We start from the raw sequence: 21,534 nt of genomic DNA on the forward strand, positions 1-21,534 counted from the left end.
AAGGGCTATCACTACAAGATAGAATGGAAAGGGACTTCTCGATCTGCGGACGCAGTAGACATACCTCGAAGACTTTGGAGCAGTTGCCTCCCCTCAAGGGTGATAGGACTGAGTCACAAAACCTGGATCTGCACATGAAAAACATGCACAGAAATGGCATGAGTACACCACAGCGGTTCTCAGTAAGTGTCAAGCCTAACTTCGGTCGGGTAGTGACGAGGAAGTTCAAGGCCCTACTGAGATGAAATAAAAATATAAGGTATGACAGTATAAGATAAGCAGAACAGTTAAAAGCTAAAAATAAGAATTTAATACAGGAAGACAAGGAATTCAATAACTGAAACAGAGGCAAAAATAGTCACAAGAAAATAATCGGGGATCTCTTTGTATCCCGAGGATCTCTTAGTACCCTCAATATATGCCAGGGATCTCTTGGTATCTCAAGGATCTCTTGGTAACCTCAATGTATGCTAGGGATCTCTTTCTATTCCGAGGATCTCTTCGTATCCTCAATATATTCTAGGATCTCTTTGTATACCGAGGATCTCCCGGTATCCTCAATATATGCTAGGGATCTCTTGGTATCCCGAGGATCTCCCGGCATCCTCAATATATACTAGGGATCTCTTGGTATCCTCAATATACGTGCTAGGGATCTCTCGGTATCCCGTACCTTGGTTCAAATCATAAATACTTGCAAGGGATCTCCCGGGATGCCGTCCCGTAGTCCCAAAGTAAAACACGCAGCAACAACATAAGGAATACTTATCAAAGCTCAATTCCAAACCAAGTAAACAGGTAATTCTAACCTAAATATGTTTCACATAATACAATTAAGACAGTTTAAGCAAGTAAGCAATTAAGTCAGTTAAACATGCTTTTCTAGGCTAACAACAGGCTTAAATTGCAAATATTATAAGACATGAAAAAGGAACACAATTAAAATTTCTTAAAGAAAAACCGGATTTCCAATCATTAACTCAAGTACGCACTCGTCACCTCACGTACAAGGAATTTCAATTATCAAATATACCAAATCCTAAGGGGAAGGTCCCCCACACAAGGTTAGGCAAGCCACTTACCTCGAACCAGCTCAAATCAATTTGAAACGACGCTCTTGCCACGAGTACTCGACTCCAAATGGACCAAATCTATTCAATTCAATTGCATAATGTAAATAACACTTCAAGTAACTGATTCTACAAAGAATTCTAAGCTAATACGCGAAATTAAGAAAAATGACAAAAACGCCCCTCAAGACCACGTCTCGGAATCAGGTAAAATTTACACTTCCAAAATTCTCACACTCTCACGAGTTCAATCATACCAAAAGTACCAAAATGGGACCTCAAAGGGTCGCTCAAATCATCACTCAAAGGTCTCTAATTAGTCAAGCCCTAACCCCCAATTTACCACTGATTTTCCTTATTTATTCATGCTTAAATTGATAAAAATCATTCCAATAACGAGTTTAGGGACAACGACCTTACCCTAATGAACTCTGAAAATCCCTCTTGAAAAGTGCTCCCCAAGCTTCTTCCCTTTTGAAAAGAGGTGAAAAATGGCTAAATTTTGCGAAGGCAAGTATTTATATGTTTTTGCCCAGTGATTTCTGCATCTGTGGCCCTGGGACCGCATCTGCGATCCCTCTTTTGCGGACCAATGGTCACATCTGCAACAATCACTAACTTAGCCTGATTCCGCTCCTGCGACTCCCCATCCGCAGATGCGGTAACGCTCTTGCGGAAATTCTACCACTTATGTGGCTCCTGCTGAACCTCCCCATTTTCGCTTCTGTGATGCCAAATGCCGCTTCTGCGGCTCCACACCTGCGGGACCCAACCACAGCTACGGTTATGACAGATATCAGCAGCTTCGGCTGCTTCAAAGCACTTCCAAATCCTCCCGTCAATCATCCGAAATCATCCCGAGGCTCCCGGGACCTCAACCAAAGGCACCAACAAGTCTAATACCACTGTCCAAACTTATACCAATCCTTAAAATACCTAAAACAACATTGAAACGAAGAATCAACCATGGATTCAAGCCGAAAAATAAAAAAACTCTAAAAATACGCTTTCGATCAAAAAGTCTACCAACCACGTCAGAATGACCGAAAATTTTGCACACACGTCACATTCAACACTACGGACCTACTCCAACTATCATAATTCTATTCCAAACCTCGGATCAAAATCTCACTATCGAACCGGAAACTTCAACATTCGACCTTTCAGCATTTCAAGGCTACATTAGCTATGGACCTCCAAAACACAATCCGAACACGCTCCTAACCCTGAAATCACCCCACGAAGCTAACAGAATCATCGAAATTCCATTCCGAGGCCATCTTCACACTGTTCCGACTACATTCAACTTTCCAACACTTAAGCTCTCATTTAGGGACTAAGTGTCCCAGAACTCTCTGAAACTCAAAATCGAACGGCCCGACAAATCAAAATAGCAGAAATAAATACAAGAAAAGTAATTAATAGGGGATTGAGGAGTTTAAGACGACTGGCCGGGTCATCACACTTTTCAAACATAGGGTCTCCACTCCCTCGTTTAATTTATTTTAGACATAGGGTCTCCACTCTCTAGTTGCTTTTCCAACATAGGGTCTCCACTCCCTAGTTAAAGTTATTTTAGATATAGGGTCTCCACTCCCTAGTCGCGTTTCCAACATAGGGTCTCCACTCCCTAGTTGATTTTGTTTTAGGCATAGGGTCTTCACTCCCTAGTCTGCTTTTCCAACATAGGGTCTTCACTCCCTAATTGAATTTATTTTAGACATAAGGTCTCTGCTCCCTAGTCTGCTTTTCCAACACAGGGTCTCCACTCCTTAGTTGAATTTATTTTAGACATAAGGTCTCCACTCCCTAGTCGCGTATCCAACATAGGGTCTCCACTCCCTAGTTAATTTTGTTTTAGATATAGGGTCTCCACTCTTTAGTCTGCTTTTTGATGTGCTAGAGAATTTAAGCACATTTAATACAAATTGCTTAGATTTTAGCTTGTTTTAAATGTAATTATCTTTTATACTTACGTAATTATAGTGTTTTTGTAGTGTATGAGGTTTAAGGATCTAAGAGCATGGAAATTAAATCAAAAAGCCACAAAAGGACAAGAAAAGAGCAAAATGCAATCGCGGATGTGGAAATGCGGAGCTCAAATCCAACATGCGGATCGGAAAATGCTCAAAGAAATCGCAAACCCTAACAGTTTGTTGGTCAAAGTCCAGTGCAAGAAATGCGGTGCAGTATGCGATCACATAACAGGTTTGCGGGCTGCATAATGGACTGCAAACTCGTTGTGAAAGCTGTTGAGGGTGGAAAATGCAATGAGAAATGCGATCGCATATCTACAATACGGACCACAGAACTTGAATGCGATGCAGGCCTGGAAACTAGGGTTTGAAGATGTGATGGCCATAACGAGAATACGGACCGCATGTCTGTTATACGATAGATATGTGGTCGCATAATTGACCTAGAATGGAATTTTTGTCCGATTTTAGTCCCGACTTTTGACCACTATAAATAGATTTATTGGGGTTTTGTGGGGGCAACTGGTCTTGTTTTTGAGCTACATTCCAGGTCTTTAATATTCCTCTCTTTTGGAAGCTTTTGAGTGAAGAATCTTGCACTTTGTAAGCTTTATGGTATTTAATATTCTCATATTTTTGTATTTTAGCATGTGTAACTAACTTTAAATACTAAGATTGTGGACCCTAAATGGGTGTCATATTAATGAGTGTTTAACATTTAATATATGTATAATGGTTGGTTGATATATATTTATTTCTCATTCTTCATTTATTGTTGGTGGTTGCAAACATTAACAAGTGTCATTAAATTCTTTCTTTACTTGGAAAAGTGAGTTAGAATTTGGTAGAAGTAAATATCAAAGACTCAAAGCTTTAAACCTTGGTTAATAGAGTCACTAAGGGATAACTGGGTTTTATTTGGCATATATTGATTGTTTTTAATTACAACTCTTTTATATTTGTAAAAATCATAAAGAGGGAATACTACCCAACTATTGGAAAATATTGGGTAGTCATTTAGAAATCATTTGCATATTTAAAGAACTTTCCATTAGAAATATATCATATTAACACCGATAGCATTACATTCCATTGAAGGGGACACAACCTTGGTTTCCTTAATCAAATTAATTACATTCTCAACATTACAATTAGTTATTTCTTCAAATCACAATTATATCATATTCTTGTTACAATTAATTGAATAGAATTATGAATTAAGTCAAGTAATACACTACTCGAGTAACCTTTTCATTCCTATTCCCTATAGGATTCGATCCCAACCTTGCTGGGTTATTATATTTGACACCGACCGCCTTACATTATTTAATTAAAGTGCAATTTGAGCATACAAAATTTTGGCGCTGTTGCCGGGGAATACGGGTTTGAAATTACTAATTAGTGTGTGCTTTACATTAAGTCTTATTCTATTCCATCAGACTTTGCTCGGTGTTGAAAGGAGAACATGGCCGAATATGAAGATGAAATGGAGGAAAAAATGGAAGAAAATCCTTTTGCGGACATATATGAGTACATAGAGGATACAAATGCTATTGTACCACCGGTTGTTGGTGCTGCAACTTTCAAGGTGGAGCATGGTTTAATCCTTATGCTCAACGCAGAGGGGTTTTCAGGAATTTTACTGATGATGATCCGACGCAACATCTTAGAAAATTCTTGTGTGTGTGTGCGATGCATAAGCAGAACAACGTCTCTGATGTTGCCCTAAGGTTGAGGGTGTTCAAGTACTCACTAGCTGGGGGCGCAAGGAAATGGCTTCAAAATATGCCACCAAACTCCATTCATTCTTGGCCTGATATTGTCCGAGCATTCTTAGCTAAATGGTTCCCACAAAGCATGAAGTCTGAGCTTCGAGATAAAATTTTCTTTTTCAAGAAAGTACCGGGAGAACATCTACATGATGCATGGGATCAATTCAAGTTATACTTGGTGAGGTCTCCCAATCATAGTTTTCCGGATTCTCTTTTGTTGGAGAAATTCTATATGGGTTTGGATCTTATGAACCCATCTATAGCCAATAATGCAGCTGATGGATCTTTTATGGACAAATCATTCGCAAGGGTCACACAAATACTTGACAAAATGGCAAAACATAATCAAGTGTGGCACTCAGAGGATACCACATGTGGAACTGCATACGGTTCTCTTTCCTTGACCACCATGATCAAGGAAAATCAAGAGATAGATCAAGTGATTGCAGGGCTTGCCACAAATGTTAATGTGTTGACAAAGATGTTCACCGAAAGCCAAACGAAGAAGGTAAATGTGGTGGAGGATGTGAAACCCATATCAAATGAAGACTTTGAGGAGGCAAACTATGTCAACAACTCTCAAGGAAGTTATCAAAGGCAACAATACCAAGGTCAAGGACAAAAAAATCAATGGAGGCCTCACCCGCAAGGGCAAGGAAACCAACAGTGACGAAATGACCAAGGTGGCTCGAATCAAGGAAATTAGAATAACAACAACAACTTCTCAAATCTGAGTTCAAATGCTTATGTTCCTCCAAAGTGTCAATATTCATATCAAGTTCATCAAGTGATTCCAAGTTGGAAAGTATGCTTGAACGGGTACTGCAAAATCAAGAGAAGTCCGACACTTCTATGAGGAATATGACCAAGCTTGTTGGCTCTCACACCGCATCCATTCAAAAACAGGAGATGCAAATGTGAGACCTCTTTAGGGAACAAAATCCGAAGCAAAAAGGGACACTTCCAAGTGACATAATTGCGAACCCAAAGGATAGTGGGAGTGGTCCAACCTCTCATATCATGGTAATTAATACTCGGAGTGGGAATGTACTACAAGGAGGGAGTGAACAAGTGGTTGAAGTTTAAGAGTCCGAGCATGAAGTTGAGGTTGAAGAGCCAAGTGTTGTTGAAGTTGAAAAGGTTACGGAAGAGTTGAAAGGGCAAGAAGAAAATCGGGAAGAGGTAAAAGAGACACCAAAAACTCTACCACCTATTCCTAAACCTCCTCCTCCATTCCCTCAAAGACTTGCTAGGAAGGTTGATGATAGCAAACTCAAAATATTCTATGATATTATCAAGCAATTGTCGGTGAATATTTCATTTGTGGAAGTATTTAAAGAGATGCCGGGTTTTGATAAATATTTGAAAGACTTGATTACCAAAAAGAGAACCACCAAGAATGAAGTGGTGAATGTGACTCACCAGGTTAGTTCCATCTTTACAACATCCACCGTTCAAAAGAAAGAAGACCCGGGAGCTTTCACTATTCCATGTACAATTGGGGCACATGATTTTGTAAGAGCCCTTTGTGATAATGGAGCTAGCATCAACTTAATGCCTCTTGCCATTTACAAGCAAGCAGGGTTAGGTATTCCAAGGCCAACAAGTATGATATTGCAAATTGTCGATCGTTCCATAAAGAGACCGGTGGGAATTGTCGATGATGTGCTTGTTAAATTGGGAAAGTTTCATTTACCCGCCAATTTCGTAATACTTGATTGTGCGGTCGACAAAAAGATCCCTATAAATTTAGGGAGACCATTAATATCCACAGGAAGAGCACTAATGGATTCGGAACGAAATGAGATCAAATTCTGTGTGAATGATGAAGAGGTCACATTCCAAGTAAGCAAGGGTATGAAACTACCACATGAATATGAAATCATCTCGGTGATAGATGTTATTGATGAAGTGGAAGATGCGGTTGAAATAAAGATGGAAGAACAATGCCTCGATGAGGCGTTGGCGGCTATTTTGGTGAACTTTGATGGTGAAGATGTGGAAGGATATATGGAATCGGTCAATGCATTGGAGGGGCTTGGGTCCTACACTTATGCTCCGGCGAAGCTCTCTCTCGACTTGGAGAATAGAGCCACTCCTCCCGCAAAGCTTTCTATTATTGAGCCACCGCAACTAGAGCTCAAACCACTTCCACCACACTTGAGGTATAAATTTCTTGGCTCAAATGATACCTTACAAGTAATCGTGTCTTCTTTGTTGAATGATGTGCAAGTAGAACAATTATTAGAGGTCTTGAAGGAGCATAGGCAAGCTATTGGATGGACAATTACGAACATCCAAGGGATTCCCGCCAGAATTTGCAAACACAAGATCCAACTGGTGAATGAGACTAAACCAAGTGTGGAGCACCAACGACGGTTGAAACTGTCCATGCAAGAGGTGGTAAAGAAAGAAATCATCAAGTGGTTGGATGCGGGGTAGTCTACCCTATTGCCGATAGTTCTGCGGTGAGCCTGGTGCAATGTGTGCCGAAAAAGGGAGGCATGACCGTGATTGAAAATGATAAAAATGAGCTCATCCCAACAAGAACGGTGACCGGATGAAGGGTGTGTATGGATTATCGGAAGCTCAATAGTGCCACATGCAAAGACCATTTCCCTATTCCTTTTATTGATCAAATGCTTGATCGGCTAGTGGGAAGGTCATTCTATTGCTTACTTGATGGATATTCCGATTATAACCAAATCAACATAGCATTGGAGGACCATGAAAAGACAACATTCACTTGCCCTTATGGAACTTTTGCCTTTAGCCGGATGCCGTTTGCTTTGTGTAATGCTCCGACTACTTTTCAAAGATGCATGATGTCCATCTTCTCCGACATGGTGGAGGATTTTCTAGAGGTTTTCATGGACGACTTTTTGGTGGTAGGCGACTCTTTTGAGCATTGTCTCAACAATCTTAGACAAGTTCTTAACAGATGTGAGGAGACCAACCTTGTGCTCAACTGGGAGAAATGCCATTTCATGCTAGATGAAGGCATTGTATTGGGGCATAAAATTTCAAAACATGGCATAGAGGTTGACCGGGAAAAAATCGAGATCATTTCCAAGCTTCCTTCACCTACTTCAGCTAAATATGTCTGAAGTTTCTTGGGGCATGCCAGATTTTATAGGCATTTCATCAAGGATTTTTCCAAGACTGCAAATCCTATGTACAAACTCCTTGAGAAAGATGCAAAATTTGTTTTTGATGAGAAATGCCTCGAAGCCTTTGAGGAATTGAAGCAAAAGCTCACCACGACACCTATTATTGTCACACCCAATTGGTCTCTTCCATTCGAACCCATGTGTGACGCCAATGGTGTAGCTATTGGAGCAGTGCTTGGCCAACGTAACAACAAGGTTATTCACCCGGTCTATTATGCAAGCAAGACACTCAATGGAGCGCACATGAATTATACTTTGACTGAGCAAGAACTTCTCGCCATTGTCTATGCCTTTGACATTTTTCGGGCTTACTTGTTGGGATCCAAGGTAATAGTGTACACAAATCATGCTATTCTCTGCTATCTTATGGCAAAGAAGGATGCAATGCCTAGGTTGATTCGGTGGGTCCTGTTGTTGCAAGAGTTTGAATTCGAACTCAAATATAGAAAGGGGACGGAAAATCAAGTGGCAGATCATTTATCAAGGCTTGAAGAGGTAGGGAGACCAAAGGGAGATCTTGAAATCAACGATGCTTTCCTGGATGAACACATATTGGCACTATCTAGAACTTTTGCTCCTTGGTATGCCGATATTGCTAACTACTTGGTTAGTGACCTTATTCCGGATGGATTGGATCCTATCAAAAGAAGAAGTTTTTGAGAGATTGTCGGCAAAACTATTGGGAAGAATCATTCTTGTTCCACGTTTGTGCTAACAACATCATCAGAAGGTGTGTTCCAAAAGAAGAGATTATACCAATTCTAAAGGCATGCCACGACTCACCGGTTGGGGGTCACCATGGGGAAAATCGAACAACAGCTAAGGTTCTTGAATGTGGTTATTATTGGCTGTTGATTTATCATGATGCCAATCAAATGGTCAAGGCTTGCGACTAATGCCAAAGGCAAGTATCAATCTCCAAGTGGCATGAAATGCCAATGCACTTTGTGATGGAGATAGAAATCTTCGACGTGTGGGGAATTTATTTTATGGGTCCCTTTGTAAGCTCTTGTGGGATGAAATATATCTTGGTGGCTCTGGACTATGTGACCAAATGGGTTGAAGCAATTGCCTTACCAAACAATGAGGTTGTACGCGGCAAAATCAGAGGACTTGATTTCTCGCTGTCGAGTCATTTCAGAAGAACGCCTCGAGACTAAGAGGGTGGGAGGCCACAACCAAGTTCCCGACCTCGGTGCTTGTCAAGGCCCGACTCAGAGAAAATGGAGATCAAAGCCAGGACAGAGGGGGAAGCTCCCAAGGTACACAACTAAGTCTGACAGGGCCGGCCTATCCAAAGCCTATGATGAGGCATCGCGTCAAGCCATCCCATCTCCATACTTTGTAATTAATCTCCACGTACTCGTAGCCTGAGTTCTCCTCCTATATAAAGGGGACTCACACTACCTTGTAATGGGATGATGTTGCTCCATTTCTCCTCAAGTGCAATAATATCTCTCTCTCTCTCTCTCTCTCTCTCTCTCTTTCTCTTTTCTAACTTGTTTGTTCTCACTGGCCCGAGGTTACCTTAATATCCATCGCTTTATTACTTGTTCTTCATCTCATAGCTCAGTTTTGGCCGTAAACAACCTTGTTTAATTATATATTCAACTGTTATCCCATCCCCGACTATCCCCGATAGATCGAGCTCGACCCTGACGTTGACCCCAAAGTCCGCTATCGACCAAACCTTTACCCGGGCAGCAGGCCCCTTGGTTTGATTATTATTTCGTTTTAGCTTTCATTTCGTCATTAAACTCCTTATTACTAGCGTCAACTGCTCTAACAACTAGCTCGGGAAAAGATCACATATTTTTAGAATCCCATTTACAAATTTAATTATTGTTACCATTTTCACGGTAAATAGTTTGGCGCCCACCGTGGGGCTAAAAATAATAGTGATTATTTTCTTGTTAGTTTCATTGCACAAACGCATATTATCTTTCACACCTTTTATTGCCCAAAGATCCTTTGATTTCAGGTCAAAATGCCTGGCTCGGTAAACAGAGTCGAGAACGACCACTGCGAGAATCACCGAGAAAATGGCATAGCTGTCCCGGTCGCCGGAGCACCACTACAGAATCCCGATAATGCGCCCAATTGATTCTAGTGGACACAAACTCATAGGACATATTGCAAGTCAACGAAACTTCTCACACGATGGGAGCATTCAGCATACCGACCAACAAGAAGCCCAACAAACCCCGGCTCGGGAAACACATGAAGTTAGTCTTCATGACATTTTTGAAATATTGCAGGCACAGTAGTTGGGTATTGCTTATTTGCAGAGCCATCCGGGGATCCCCAGCACAGTAGCGCCGGAAACGGCTCCCTGCGCCGAACGATTACCCAAAGGATCAAGCGAGAACAGATCGATAAGAGACCCTGCCACAACGACGACGCTGGAAGATCTCTCCAAGAGAATCAAGTCAGGTTCATGGAGGTTCGTGCAACAGTTATCTCCCAGGGAAGTGGTCTCGGAACCTGCTTCACGGAATTCTAAAATGCCGGAACTCCCTAGGTGCGACAGAGGATCGAATCCTTACGAGTTCACCACTGCTTACACGTGCGCAAAAAAAGGCAGCGACCTTTAAAATGATGAGTTCGAGTCCGTCCCATCGAAGAAGTTCGGGGAAACACTCTCAAAAGGAACCATGATGTGGCACTGCAGCCTAGCGCCTTACCTCGCAAACTCGCTTACCATATCAGCAGATCCCTCCGAAGGAGCACACACCGATGCCATCGAAGCAGTAACGGAAGAGCTCGACACACCTGGGGCCGAACAAAGAGAGAGTGAAACACCACAAGAAGTAGCCTCTCACTCCTTGATAGGACGAATGAGATCGCTCCCAGTTTTGGATGACTAGAAAACCCAAGCCTTCGCCCGAATTTTAAACGAAGCATGCTCGACGACTCCAGGTCTTTTCAAACGACACTTAGTCAGACACCCAGTCGAGACCTTGTCGTATGCCCGTACACGGCACCGGCCACGAATAAGGGCCATGGACAACCATCTGGGAGTATCTACGGGCGCCGTATACCCAAGAAGGCTCCCAGCAAAGAAACTAATGCCAAACAGATGGAGGTACCATCCATGCACCGCGAATAGGAGGAATGCAACAAGATGCAACCTACCTCGCAACGGTAGGGAAAAAGTTTGAGAGCAACATCCTCGAGGAACCTTCAGTGGAACCAGATTTGACGAGGCACATCCGGCAGAGGAACCCTGCCTAGCAGAGTACGGTTTCAACATTGCCATACCAAATATCAGGATCACCATAAGCGAAACCAGGGATGCCGAACGACTCAAGCCTATTCGACCGAGACCCTTTTCAAAGGAACCACAACCCGGCGCGGGAACCGCAAGGCGCCCGTGCCCACGAGGTCAACAATGGCCACCAGCTCAGAGGGACGACAACCATGTTATTCAACAAAAATCACCACCAAGTACCATCGAGCGGTTAGGCTCGAGTCCAGCCCCAAGGAAGGAAGGCAACCAGGAAGGATGAAGTGAACAAAGTCGCGACGTATTACCACGACAGTGAAGGAGCGGCGACACCCTCTGAGGACTCATAACATGGGAAGTGAAAATGATCACCGTCAGGGCAAAGCAACCCCAGGGAAATATTTCAGAGGACACCCTTACAACCAGGGGAAGGGCACCGAGGCTCCGCCCCGGCGTCATACTGACGCATTGGTAACCCACTCCCTATTTTGATTTATTTTAAATAAAACATATGTTCGTGAATTCAGGTGGTTCGGTCACGTACAACAATAATGTTGGACCAATGTTAGTCAGGAGGTTCGAACTAACGGACCAAATCGCTCCCGCATCCCGAATCCCTGGCGAATTCCAAATGACAAATCGCCACAAAGACCATTCTATTGATACGGCTTGTCCGAGCTCGGGCCGGGACGTCGAGCTCTGTACCATCAGATGAGGCGCAAAGCACGGACGTCTTATTCAGGAGACCGCTGTCACACCACTCCAAGACAGTGTCGGCCCCATTTCGCCAAAAACGTGAAACCCCCCGCAAAGTGCAGGAATAAGACGAGTCGATAGGGAACGATATGCAACAAGAGGAAATTCTTCACCGTCTGGCGCGTTGCCGGCATCAATGCCCCCACCCTCGGAAGGATCAAAGGGTAAGCAAACCACATCTTTGGCCAAGCCTGATAAGACACAGTGGGGGGTGTTGTATCGGGACTCATGCCTCGAAAGAGTAGGAACATACCAAATCTCAAAACGTCGCCTTCACATCCTCCGGTGAGGAAGAACTGCTTTACTCCCTTGTTATTTTTTTCACTAACCTGTATGCAGACAACTGGCCAGGATATTCAAAAGTTCTAACTCTACCTGGAGATCCATAGGTTCTAAAAAAGGGCCCATCGCGCTCTTTCCCCTTCAATCAGACTTCTGCCCCGAAGAGGGCCTCGTCATCAAAATTATTATCAGAGCAGCGTACCCTAGAGGAGGATCCAATAAGGTCGCTGGCCTTCTTCTACAGTTCAATGATGATGGGTGATCTTCTTCTAAGGGCACCGTCCCCTCGGGAGGACCGGGAAAGGGCAGACTAAGTCTCTATAGAGAATTATGTACCGGATCAAATGGTTCGAGAAGCCAAGCCTGCACGAGCCGAGCTCACAACAATGAAACAATGTATGTCTACACCAAGCAATAAAAAGATATCTTTTCAACATCTTATTCTCCAAGCAAGGAAATCTCAAGTATACCCCTGACAGGGGCCTCTCCACCAAACGTGTCCCGAGATACTCAGAGACTTAGTGTAAGCAATTCAACACCCGAACGACCCCAGGGTCGGAACTCCGGGCTCATAAAGCCCCCATATAGCAACTCCGAGCTCACGAAAAACGGTCTTCACGCTTAAACAAATTCGATGACTCGAAGACTGTCATTCATCGCCAATCGCCATACGTTGGAAAACTCAAAACTGTAAGACCCCTAGCGAGCAGACTCGCCGTAACCAGATCTATTCTACATTACAAAAACTGTAAGACCTCAACAGGCATGACAAACTGTAAAACCTCAACAGGCATGACAAACTATAAGACCTGAACAGGAATAACAAACTGTAAGACCTCAACAGGCATGAAAATCCCGAAGTTCAGGCTATACGTCGCATTTGTAAGAGTCCAGAAAGGGCATACCCTCGGTGTAGACGCCTGAACTATCACTCGGGATCAAAAATGGGTCCGACCAAACACATATGACTACGGTAAAAATGGCTGATACAGCCAAACCAACATGACTCGGGGACGCCCGACCATCGCTAAACAAAAATCGCAGGCCACTACTTCGAAGATATTTCGGAAAGAACCGATTAAAAGAGGCTTCCCTCAATAGGCAAAAATAAGCTTTGACCATGTCAACTCCAAATCACAATGCTTCGACCTACTCAGCATACAAGCTATGAACCTTTCGAGGTGCTCGAAACATCGCTGATAAAGACTTGAAATCGAGGTTCTTCCAAAACCGATGACCAGTTAGGCAAAAATATCTCAAAAAGACCTTAACGAGCGAAAAACAAAGCCTACAAAAAGCCCATGAGCAAAAATAGCGTAAGAGCCATTATATCCAGCTAAGAAAGCCTCTGGGCCATATATTAAAAGGTCTCTATGACCAAAACAACATAAGAGCCATTGTCACTAGCTTGAAAATTGACAACTTGAGGATTAAAATGTGCTCGAATCGTAACCCGATTCGGAGACCAGATCCAAAATAGTTAACTATGAAAGCCTCCGATCCATATATTAAATGGTCTCAACGATCAAAATAGAGTAAGAGGCACTATTGTCGAATTGAAAATCAAAAATACTTTAAGGTCAATTAAAGCTCGAGTCGCAATGCGACTCGGAGACTGGACCTGAAAAAGTTGAAACAACAGATGCCCGAGGGCGAGAAATGAAGGCCACCATCATCCTCCCATCCAGGAAGGAAAGAACTTGAGGGTCAATTGAAGCTCGAATCGCAACTCGACTCGGAGACTAGACCCGAAATGGCTAAACTATAATATGCCTAAGGGCATGACATAAATATGACTATCGCTAGCCGAGTGAGCCTTTGGGCTACCCACTTGTAATGTAACTTCGACCCAAAGCACAAGCGGCCATCACCGTCCGCCCATGCAGGCAGGAAAGAACTTGAGGGTCAATTGGAGCTCGCATCACAACGCGACTCGGAGACTGGACCCAAAATAGTCGAAATGGAAAATGGCCAAGTGCAAGAAATGGGAACAATTACTACCTACCACGCACGGGCATAAATTATTTAAGGGCAGGAAAGCTCAAGTCAAAGCCTGACTCAGAGACTAATCCTAAACAACTGGGCAAAGCACCGAGGCCCCAACACCTGCTCACGTTAATGATCGCACTTAAGAGCCCCTGGGCCCGTCCGATCAGTTCCGGACCAGCCTGCCTGGTCAAAAGCAATGACAGAAAAGGGATGCAGAAGAAATAAAGCTTCATGTTTCTCTTATCTTATATACGAAAAAAAGGCGTACACTCCATCTGTAGACATGCTCTATAGATATCAAATACAAAGCGACAAAACGGTGAAATATATGCTCTGCTCCAAAGGGCTATAGCTTGCCAGTTTCGCTCTTCGCCTTGTGCAATAAGTGACCGTGCATCACGCTCGTCCTCCCTTGTTCGAGTCAATTCCTCTAAGGGAACGAAGCCCTTCGCACCAATCTCCTCGAGTACTTCTCTTCGGGTCTACAACAAACATATTCCTCGATCCTCTTCTACCGGTCGAGGGCTCGCTTCAGCTCAGCTTGAGCGTCTACAACATCTTTCATACGAATCACCATCTCCTGATCAGCCTTGGTTCGACTTAGTGCTACTTCATCCCATGCATCAATTATCTCAGCCCTGACCTTCAAAAGATCAGATTCATGTATCTCGATCATACTCGCTTGAACTTTGGCATTATCACGAGCCAAGCGGATTTGGGCATCAAAGGCGAGGACCTTGGATAAGGCGCTTATCTCCTCTAAAGCTTGAGCTTGCACTTGAGCCCTTAACTCACCAACAGGCAGTTTTGATGCGGTCAAAGTTGCCCTTAAGGTACTCCAAAGCCTTCTTCTTTCTCTGCAGCTAATATAACAAAAAGGGGGTTAACCTTAATGGCCAAAGAGAGCAAAGTGCGAGCTTCAAAAAGTTACCTGATCCATCAAATAACTCTCGTAGTTTGAGCTCCGGTACACCTCATATCGCCAATGCAACAACTCGACCTCTTTCTCCTCGCTAAGGAACCTAAGGGACTCGCCCTCGCCCAGAATTTTCTGAAGCCTCGCCCCTTGACGGAGCAGCTCAGACACAAGCCTATCATAGGCCTGTACAAGGAAAGCTCAATATGGGGAGAGGACGCGGAATATAGGAAAACTACACCTAAACTCGCCATGAAGTGAAGCCGACGGACATCCTCGAAGTCAGAATACAATTCTGTTGATCTTGCCTCTTCGGCCCCAGAATAACCGACCTCGGGCAAAGCATATTCACTCGGAGGAACCGCCGTCTGGGAATCAGATACTTCGGGAGCAGCAGACTCGGACTCTCTTTGAAAACACAGGCCCGTCCACCACCACTAAAAGCTCCATCACACTATGGGTGCCAATCTCGTTTATCGCCGTCGTCCCTCAGCTCGGAGGCCGATGCCTTTTTCTCCCCTTCGGGAGAGCACTGTGTCATCCCGAAGAACCGCCCAATACCTACAAACGGCAAAGCCGATACAAAGGAATGGAGGGAAATGTTTCCTCGAATATACGAAGACCAAGGCAAAGGCAGCGTGCACGCATACCTTTGTATTTTCCTCCCCATCCGGTACGGAATACAACTCGTCACCGATGGTCATCGAAGGACAAATGGGTCACCAGCTTTCGGACCCAGCCGGGCAGGTCAAGGACTTCGCCCGACGTCCATGAAGGTTCTTCAACAAGGGAGACAACATTATTACTTGACTGATTTTCGCTATAGGCAAAATCTGAATACGTACCAGACGCTCCACTCACGTGCGTAATTCCACCATTCGGGAAATGGCAAAAGCTCCACGGGGATAATGTCGACCGTCCGGACTCGGATAAACCAACCCACCCACTCTCGATCCCCGTCCTCTTTGTCGTCCACAAAAAAAGGCATGGACGAACGTCACTTTAGGGTTAGCAGGCCCTGGTGATGAAAGGGCTAGTATAGCCTGACGAGATGGTTAAGCGTGAATTCAAGCCTAGCCTTCTCTGCAAAGAACCTCATCATCATCACATCCCGTCAAAACGACGGATGTATATGCGCCAAAGAAACCCGATACTTCAAGCAAAAATCAAGTACAACCCTATTAAGGGGACCAAACGCAAAAAGGATATAGGTATACGCTCACGAATCCATCAGTAGAGTCCGTAATACTCTCATCCGAGGGAAGTACCTACAGCGCTATCCCCTCGCTCCATCCACAGTATTTTCTCACCATCTCTAGATGTTCCCCTCTTATCAAAGACACCGTCTTCAGAGCGAACTCCTGCGATTCCTGAGCGCCGGGAGCAACACTTCCTACTCCCTACCGGGCCGACAACAAAGTGGTTGCCATGACTATGGTAAATCTAACAGGCGATTATGCTCGACAAAGGGAAGTCCCGGCAAAGGGCCACAACACGATTTAAGGGAGCTCCCCCAAACAGCCTTGAGGCCATGAGCCCCAACCATGATGTTCAGGGATAGAAGAAGATGAAATGAAGGAATAGGCAAGCAAGCCAACGAAGGCAATGGGATAGGAAAAACAACGCCAAAATGCCCCCATTTATAGGGGGTTATGATGCGGTCGTCGAGGCTTTGGAAGATTGACCGAAGAGCGCAATTAATGCATCTATGGAAAACAGAACCAATGGCGGTACCTTCACCTTGGAAAGCAAGAATAGGGAGTACATTGAATGAGGTCGAAATACACAAGATCATGGGTGCCTGGTTACCACAAAACTCGTGCCAGGAGTCGCATTATCGGTATGGTGTCGCCAAAAAAAGCTTGAGAACTCAAGTGTCAGAATATTTTCCCATCACTTCATTATGAGAAACACAGGGACTATTTATACGCGGCAAAATCAGAGGACTTGATTTCTCATTGTCGAGTCATTTCAGATGAATGCCTTGAGACCCCGAGGAAGGGAGGCCACGACCGAGTTCTCGACCTCGGGGCTCGTCGAGGCCCGACTCAGAGAAAATGGACATCGAAGCCAGGACAGAGGGGGAAGCTCCCAAGGCACATGGCTAAGTCTGACAGGGCCGGCCTATCCAAAGCCTATGCTGAGGCATCACGTCAAGCCATCCCATCTCCATACTTTGTAATTAATCTCCACGTACTCATAGCCGAGTTCCCCTCCTATATAAAGGGGGCTCACACTACCTTGTAACGGACTGATGTTGCTCCATTTCTCCTCAAGTGCAATAATATCTCTCTCCCTCTCTTTTTTCTAACTTGTTTGTTCTTACTGGCCCGAGGTTACCTTATATCCATCTGTTTCTTACATGTTCTTCATCACATATCTTTAACTGTTATCCCATCCTTGACTATCCCTGATGGCTCGGGCTCGACCCTGACGTTGACCTTGAGGTTCCCCATCGACCAGACCTTTACCTGGGTAGTAGGCCTCTCGGTTCGATTACTATCTCGTTCTAGCTTGCATTTCGTCATTCAAGTCCTTATTACTAGCATCAACTGCTCTAACAACTAGCTCGGGAATAGATCATGTATTTTTAGAATCCTATTTACAAATATAATTGTTGTTACCATTTTCACGGTAAATAGAGGCAAGGAGTGTGACCACATTATTAAAGAAAAACATATTCACACGGTTTGGAACTGCTAGAGCCATTCTTAGTGATGGTGGGTGTCATTTCTGTAACAGGGCATTCACGAGGCTACTAGCGAAATATGGAATAAAGAATAAAGTGGCCACACTTTATCATCCCCAATCAAGTGGGCAAGTTGAAGTTTCCAACCGGGAGATAAAGAACATTCTACCAAAGACTGTTAATGCAAACTGGACCGATTGGTCAAGGAAGCTAGATGACGTATTGTGGGCATACTGCATGGCTTACAAAACTCTTATTGGAACTTCTACTTATTGGTTAGTCTTCGGAAAGGCTTATCATCTACCCGTGGAACTGGAGCACATAGCCATGTGGGCTTTAAAGAGATTGAACTTGGACTGGGGTGAAGCTGTAAATTTGAGGCTAACATAATTTAATGAAATGGAGGAATTCCGTTTCCATGCATATGAAAGTGCAGCTGTGTATAAAGAAAGGTTGAAGTTCGTCCACGACAAAAAGATCTTGAAAAGGGAGTTCAAGTCAGGTGACTTAGTTTTGCTCTTCAACTCAAGGATCAAATTGTTTTCGGACAAGCTCAAATCGAAATGGTCCGGTTCGTTCAATGTGGTCAATGTCTCTCCTTTTGGAGCTGTGGAATTAGAATCGGAGGATGGGCTTCGAACCTTCAAAGTAAATGGCCAGCGAGTCAAGCACTACTTGGGCACAGATGGAGAAAAACACTTGGTGGAGTAGTTGGCTCTCAAAGATGGTCCGTGCCCGACCAATGAGTGAATCTAAAGAAACGCCAACCTCGTCGTGCCGTGACGTTAAATCAAGCATTTTATGGGAGGCAACCCATGTGTGGTAACACCCTTTTTGTCCTGTAAATTTTAATTTTTGTTAGATAGAGTTAATTGAGCAATTTAAGGTGTGTGTTATAGTGTAATGGATTCAAAAGATCATAACACAGGGTAAAATTGTGTGTGAAAGGGAAGAAAAGTCACCATGGGAAGTTTTGCTACACATATGCGGTCACATTTTAACTATGCGGACCACATTGTGGTTGCAGACCCAGATAGTTTGTTTGGAAAATTTGGTGATAAGAATGCAGCGAAGAGGTGCACTTTGTGGGCTGCATTTCAATTATGCGATCGCATAGTGCACCACATCTTCGGCCCTCAAGCAACTCAAGTTGAATCCACTGCATAATACTTATGCGGTCGCATAATGTGTTATGCGGTGACCTACCTATCGCAAACCTTCCAGGTAAGTACCCTCGTATATCTTGAGCATTCAAACACTTTCAACACAAAAGAAAAGAATTTTTTTATCGAAAAGAAAACAAAACAAAACGAAAAAAAGAGAAGGGAGAAGGCAAAACGGCTAGTGAATAAAAAACGTAATACAACACCTGTGAAATCATCTCCCAAGTGTGCTCATTAATCCATCACTGGTATGTTTTTCGTTTCCCGATTTCATCCTTGTAAACTTTAGTTTAAATTTTGTTGTGTTTCTCCTATTTTGGTTTCCTGTCATTTTTGTTCTTTTTCCTCTTTGTAGTTGAATATATGTTCATAATGTGAGGGGGGTCTTGGATAGGAAATTAGGTTTGGGCTTCTGGGTAGTGAAACTACGTCCGCCATTATTGATGGTTGATATCAAATGTTAGGAACGATGACTTCTGCAAACCGCATAGTCGATCTGCGTTCCACATTGTTGTCACAAAACGAACTCTAGGTGGCCTGAAGAAGATGACAAAATGCGGCGACTCTGCGATCGCATAATTGATATGCGGACAACAAAGTCACCACATACTAAAACAGCTTCAATGCTTTTGTAGCATCTTATTTTTGGCCATTCTGTGATCGCAGATCCATCTTTGTGGGGGACTTTGCGATCGCATAATGTGTTTATGTTTTCCAAGCATTTAAGTATGCGATTGTTATGCGAACCGCACAATGGATATGCGATTGCATAACCCATCGCATACATATATCATTTCAAGAGGCAGAGAGTTTGCGATAAGTTGGCGGTCCGAATAGTGGTTTGATGTCAAGCCGGAAATTGGAAAGGTTATACTGTGAGTGTGGGAAAGTATACCTCGCAATATGGAACTATTCAAGCTCCAAAAGCAAAGTAGAAAGAAAAAAAAAAGAGAAAAAGAAAAAAAAAGAGAGATGTATCTATATATATAAATATGGAGTCTTGATGAAAATTAGACAGGTATGGAAGGCATTTCAATGTGGGAAATTAAGAGCTATGGATGGCTATGTGGTTTGAAAAGAAGCAAAGAGCAACAAGAAAGAAATATTTGAGTAGTGTTCAAGGAGGGTGTAATCACTTGTACCCAAATGCTTATCCGACCCTTCCCTAAACCTACATTACAAGCTTAAAAAGTCCTTATGGGATCTCCAACCGAACGTTCTTAGAATAAAGTGATGAATTAAAATAAGGTCAAGCCTATGGTATGGTATGTTGTAACACTTGAAAATCTTTTTGAGAGTGAGTGTATTTGTTAATTCGTCCCTTTTGTTGTAATTGTAAATATTGTGAGTTTAGGACTTTCTTTCTAGTGAGGGCACATGAATTGTTTGATAGGACAGAAGTTATGTTTTTAAGTCAAATGCAAGTGCACTCAGCTGAGGGTAATAGTTTGTCAAATTGGTCGAGGCTTAAAGTTTCACAAGTTGATTAGTTTCTTTGTAAATAATGATGGTTCAGGAAGGGTAAATAAATAAAAGTGCATGCTTGTAGTACTGACAACTAACACCGTCCACGGTCACTATTGGTTCATATCGTTCAGATGGAGTCTAGAATAGTATAGTATCATTTTAGTTGCTTGAGGAAAAGCAAGAGTTTAAGTTGGGGGTGTTGATGTGCCAAAGAATTTAGGCACATTTAATACAAATTGCTTAGAATTTAGCTTGTTGCAATTATCTTTTATACTTATGTAATTTTAGTGTTTTTGCAGTGTATGAGGTATAAGGACTTAAGAGCATGGAAATGAAATCAAAAATCCACAAAAGGACAAGAAAAGAGCAAAATGCGATCGCGGATGTGGAAATGCGGACCGCATAATGCTCAAAGGAATCGCAAACCCCAACAGTTTGTTGGCCAAAGTCCAGTGCAAGAAATGTTGTCCAGTATGCAATTGCATAACAGGTTTGCGAGCCGCATAATGGACCGCAAACTCGTTGTGAAAGCTGCTGAAGGTGGAAAATGCAATGAGAAATGTGATTGCATATCTACAATGCGGAACGCAGAACTTGAATGCGATGAAGGCCTGGAAACTAGGGTTTGAAGATGCAATGGCCATGACGAGAATGCAAATCGCATGTCTGTTATGCGACAGATATGCAGTTGCATAATTGACCTGGAAGGGTATTTTCGTCTGATTTTGGTCCCGAATTTTGAACACCTATAAATAGATTTATTGGGGTTTTGTGGAGGCAACTTGTCTTGTTTTTGAGCTACATTCCAAGTCTTTAATATTCCTCTCTTTTGGAAGCTTTTGAGTGAAAAATCTTGCACTTTGTAAGCTTTATGGTATTTAATATTCTCATCTTTTTGTATTTTAACATGCGTAGCTAACTTTAAATACTAAGATTGTGGACCCTAAATGGGTGTCATGTTAATGGGTGTTTAACATTGAATACATGTATAATGGATGGTTGATATATATTAATTTCTCATTCTTCATTTATTGTTGGTGGTTGCAAACATTAACAAG

The 21,534-nt window shown here is 43.1% G+C and overlaps 1 protein-coding gene across 1 annotated transcript; it reads left to right on the plus strand.

The window, feature by feature from the left end:
* The first annotated feature begins 16,881 nt into the window (after window positions 1-16,881).
* LOC104224476 (uncharacterized) lies at window positions 16,882-18,236 on the plus strand. Its single transcript, XM_070169386.1, has 2 exons — window positions 16,882-16,961; window positions 17,900-18,236. Exons 1-2 carry the CDS (start codon window positions 16,882-16,884, stop codon window positions 18,234-18,236), a joined length of 417 nt encoding a protein of 138 aa, XP_070025487.1.
* The last annotated feature ends 3,298 nt before the right edge of the window (window positions 18,237-21,534 follow it).

Source organism: Nicotiana sylvestris, chromosome 3, assembly GCF_000393655.2.
Source record: "Nicotiana sylvestris chromosome 3, ASM39365v2, whole genome shotgun sequence".
Lineage (NCBI taxonomy): Eukaryota > Viridiplantae > Streptophyta > Magnoliopsida > Solanales > Solanaceae > Nicotiana > Nicotiana sylvestris.